Raw genomic sequence first — 4,312 nt, 5'->3', positions numbered from 1 at the left:
CACTTCCTCCAGATAGTTACCCCTTCCCTGTGTCCATCCCTCCATGTGCTCCTGCCCCCTGAGCTGTCTCCTTGTGCATAAACAGCCCTTCTCTCTTCCATGATTGTTCTCTCCAAGGAGTGTATCTGTCTACCTGAGGTAAATGTTCAACTCCTATGCCTGTCTTTTGTTTGGCTGGAAGCCACAGGTGTAGGTTCAATTCCAGACCTGAAGGGCAGCTAGGAGCCATAGTCTCAGTGGTTCCACCAGGCTCTATCAAACCAGCAAACCTGCCCCCTCTTTTATTTTCCAAATGATTTTGAGTTTTGTTCCACGTTGTTCTCCCTCTCTATCCAGGATCTATTCCACAGATCCCCCTCTGAGTGGTTCACAATGGTAGCCAGGCACCATCTAGTTCTTCTGGTCTCATAGTCATACAGGCTGAGGATTGCATGGTGTATCAGTTGCTAGGACTAATAGTTTCCAGGAATCTTTGTTTCTTTTCATTTTTCTTTGCTTTGGACAAGGAGAGACCCATTGTTGCATCTAGATGGCTGCTTGCAAGCTTTTACGATCCCAGTCGCTACTCAACCATTGGCTATTCTTATAGCCCTTGCCTGAGCCCTTGTTTCATGCCTAGACTATAGATGTAGTCAATTTACTTGTGTCTGTACTTTTAGTTTGTCTGTCTCTGATTCACCGTTCATGTTGCATACAGTGCAAAAATTTTCTAATGCAAATATTTAATCAAATATTAAAAATATTTGGTTTTCTGTAAAATACCACATAAATAGATCACGTGCATTTACTGCCTCCCATCCCTAAACCCAATTAAAATAAGAAAAATAAATAGAAAGGGGAAAATTCAAAAAGACAAAGTGAACACAAGTGGAAATGTAAATGTAATTGGCATTTGTAAAGTCAAAACTAATTTTTGACTTTCAGCAAAGGAAGTTACAACTTTGGTTGTATGTAATTTTGGTTCTCTATAGGAACCTAGGAGAGAAACCAAATAATTTTCCCTGTAGAACTCCTAATATCTCAAGAATTGGAGGCACATAGGTCTGTGAAAGGCTAATGAGTCATGAGATTGATAACAGAGACTAATGGTTGAAAATCTTCATAATAGTGACTGGAGTCCCATGTCCTGTCACCCACTGCCCAGTCCTCAGGAGTCTAGAGATGTATTATCTGAAAAATTCGAATTGAGTGGCCCTAGGCTCAGAGACACCAAGTATAGCAGGGGGATTGGTTGAAAATAAGAGGTTAGGAGAAAGTTTGCATACCGAGCTTTGGGGCATGTACGTTCTGCGCTGGATGTCATTGTTGAAACAGGCTATGCATTATTTATTTTTCACATCTCAAGCTTCCTAGTAGTAATCTAGATGTTTTTCTCTTTGAATATCTAATAAAATGAGCAGTGTAGCCAAAATTATTTTTTTTAAAGCATCTCAAAATTCTCTCAGCTGTTCAACACTTTTAGAAAAGGTAAATCAACTCACTACCATTGAGTTGATTGGACTCATAGAGATGTCTCCTTGGGTTTCTGAAGTGATTTCTTTAAGGAAAGGAGCTCAGGTTAACACAGTGCCTAAGGCCCTTGACTGCTAACCAGAAGGCCTCGGAAGGAAGGTTGGACAATCTACTCCCGTAGTGATACTACCTCGGAAACCCAAGGAGGGGTCACTATGAGTCTGGGCCGACTCAATGGCATATAACAACAACAACAATCTTTAAGGAAGTAGATTTCCCAATCTTCCTTCTGAGGAGTGGCTGGTGGGTTTGAACTGCCAGCCTTCTGGTTAGCAGTCACATGCCATAGGCACTCTGCCACCAGAGCTGCCAAGGTAAATCAAAGGTCAGCTAATTTTGAAATGCTTAAAATTTTAAAATTTTGTTTGGGTTACTCAGTTTCTTTCCTGATAAAAATAGGGTTATAAGCAGAAAAACAATTGTTCAAATAAACATAAATTCTATATCATCATTTTATTTATTTCCTTTTTCAGGGTATGAAGACTTGAGAAATAGAGTACTTTTTTTTCTTCTGTTTCTTTTGTTTTATCCCTAAATTAAGAAGCAGGAAGAGGGCTAGGGACAATGAGACAAACTGTTTTTCCCCCCTTGCTGATTTTAGTTCTTCACATAGCTTAATAAAAAACATTATAATTTTATGAACAAACTAAATTCATATTATACATTTCCAGCACGCTAATTCAATAAATTAACTTTATTTAAAAGACACTTTTAAGTAAAATATACATTTAATTCTGTATAATTGAAATAAATACATTAAAATGAAATACATACTGTCTTTCCAATGCAATACAAAGATGTTATTAAAAAGAGATGTATTAGATATAGTTCATTTTACCACACCCTCACCTGTTGTTCTCCCACAAATCAGTAACCACTGAAACAAAAATTCAGTCCAGGTCAACAAAACAACACTCATATACCATTACCTGTTTCATGCATTTAGAAGCTCTGGTAGCGTAGTGTGTAAGGCACTTGAATGCTAACCAGAAGGCTGGAGGTTCAAACCCACTAGCTACTCCTCGGAAGGAAGATGGGGCAGTCTACTTCCGTAGTGATACTGCCTCGGAAACCCAAGGAGGGGTCGCTATGAGTCGGGTCCAACTCGATGGCACATAACAACAACAATAATTTCATGCCTTTATGATTTCAAAATCTTATACCTTTGTGGCCAGTGTTTTATCCAGCTACCTCTAAACTTGTGAGCCCAGCTTGTGAGCTTCTCAGGCCAAGTTCCCCTGATGATGTGGAAATTACTGCTGTGTCTGTGTTCCCTGGCAACTGTTTGCCTCAAGTCTTCACTTCTCTTACCTAACCCAACTTCACACAAACTCCTCAGATCTTTTGACCCTCAAGTTAATCCAATTTTTTGTATACTTGCTTGTTTTTCCATGGACATTTGCTAGTTAATGATTTCATGTAGAATGTAGACAATACTACTAATACTAAAATTAGTATTGAATTTTACAAATATTTTGATTATTGCAATTTTTAGAAGATTCTATTACTTAATTTTCATAATAAGATGATATATTTATATTAGGTACATGGACATATACTTTTCATTTCCATCATGACTAATATACAAAATATTATAAAATTAGCATAATTTGAAAATTCTTGTATTGATTTTCATAGTAAATATTGGCTTCTTTTCCTCCTGAACAGGTCATCATCCAACTTTTAGAGGTGATGGATCATCTGCATAGAGGGGAATTGGTTGCTGCAATACTCCGTAACCGGTATATTTATGGAAAAAATTACCTTATAAATTATATGTCTCTCTTGCCTATTTATATACCTAACATAGTAGATGCTCAATAAATATTTGTTGAGTACCTGGCATAAAGTAAATTGTCAAGAAGTATTTGTTGCATGAGTGGATAAAAGACTGAGTGAGTGACAAAGAAATGGAATAAAGAACATGTTAGTGATGGCGTGTCCTGAGCTAATGAAATATAAGAGAATATAATCAGAAATTATATTTGGAATAAATTTGAACACCTGAGATTCAGTCAATAGAAATATTGATTTGCATTTTTATTTTTAAAGCATATTAATGAATACATATATGTGTCCACTGCTTAAGGATAGATGTCCCAGCCAAGTATTTTTTTTTAAAAAAAGTAGGACTGTCCATGGGTTGAATGTACATTTCTACTATTTAAAAATCCAGCCAAAACTTTCTTAGGGAGTCACTATGAGAAATTCAGAGCTTCCTCTGAAATTATAGAATTTTAAATTCATGGTTTAAAGAAACATAGCCTCTGTGTTAAGGATGTGAAATAGTATACCTTTTCCCATAGATTGATTGTACTTTTTTTGGGAAGCATTTCCAATAGTATGCTAGAGTTGTCTGTATCTTGGCTCTGACAGTTACTCATGATATAGTCTTTGACAAGTTTCTTAATTGCTTTGAACCTCACCTTCTTCATCTATGAAGTGGAATAATAATAGTACCTATATCACAGAGTTGTTGGGAGGATTACTGAAGAGTGTATGTGTGTGTGTGTGTTTGTGTGTGTGTGTAGCACTTGGCCAATAGTAAATGATCTATAAGTGCTAATATATTGAAATGTAAATGTGGTATTTAAATTTTTTTTGGAAATACAGTATTTGTGTTTCTGAAGTTCTTTAACATTTAGGTGTGCCTTAAAAGAATACAAAAAAAGGAAAGGTTGAGGTAGAAAGGAAACACTTATAGTCATTGTTACTTGGCAGGGGAGCTCTGGTAGCGTAGTGCCTAAGGCATTTGACTGCTAATCGGGAGGCTGGCAGTTCAAACCCACCAGCCACTCCT

At 36.8% G+C, this 4,312-nt stretch overlaps 1 protein-coding gene across 1 annotated transcript in view; it reads left to right on the top strand.

The window, feature by feature from the left end:
* Positions 1–3,186: 3,186 nt before the first annotated feature.
* Positions 3,187–4,312, top strand: part of KLHL13 (kelch like family member 13) — a 191,883-nt gene continuing 190,757 nt past the window's right edge. The window contains exon 1 of the mRNA XM_042782199.1: positions 3,187–3,254. Coding sequence (XP_042638133.1) covers positions 3,205–3,254 — 50 coding nt within the window. The 5' untranslated portion in view covers positions 3,187–3,204. The remainder of the gene's footprint in view (positions 3,255–4,312) is intronic.

Source organism: Orycteropus afer, unplaced genomic scaffold (assembly GCF_000298275.1).
Source record: "Orycteropus afer afer isolate SDZICR_OR568_19922 unplaced genomic scaffold, OryAfe1.0 scaffold00259, whole genome shotgun sequence".
Taxonomy (NCBI): Eukaryota; Metazoa; Chordata; class Mammalia; order Tubulidentata; family Orycteropodidae; genus Orycteropus; species Orycteropus afer.
The sequence above is the reverse complement of the archived record's forward strand: the minus strand, read 5'-3'. Positions and strand labels throughout refer to the sequence as shown.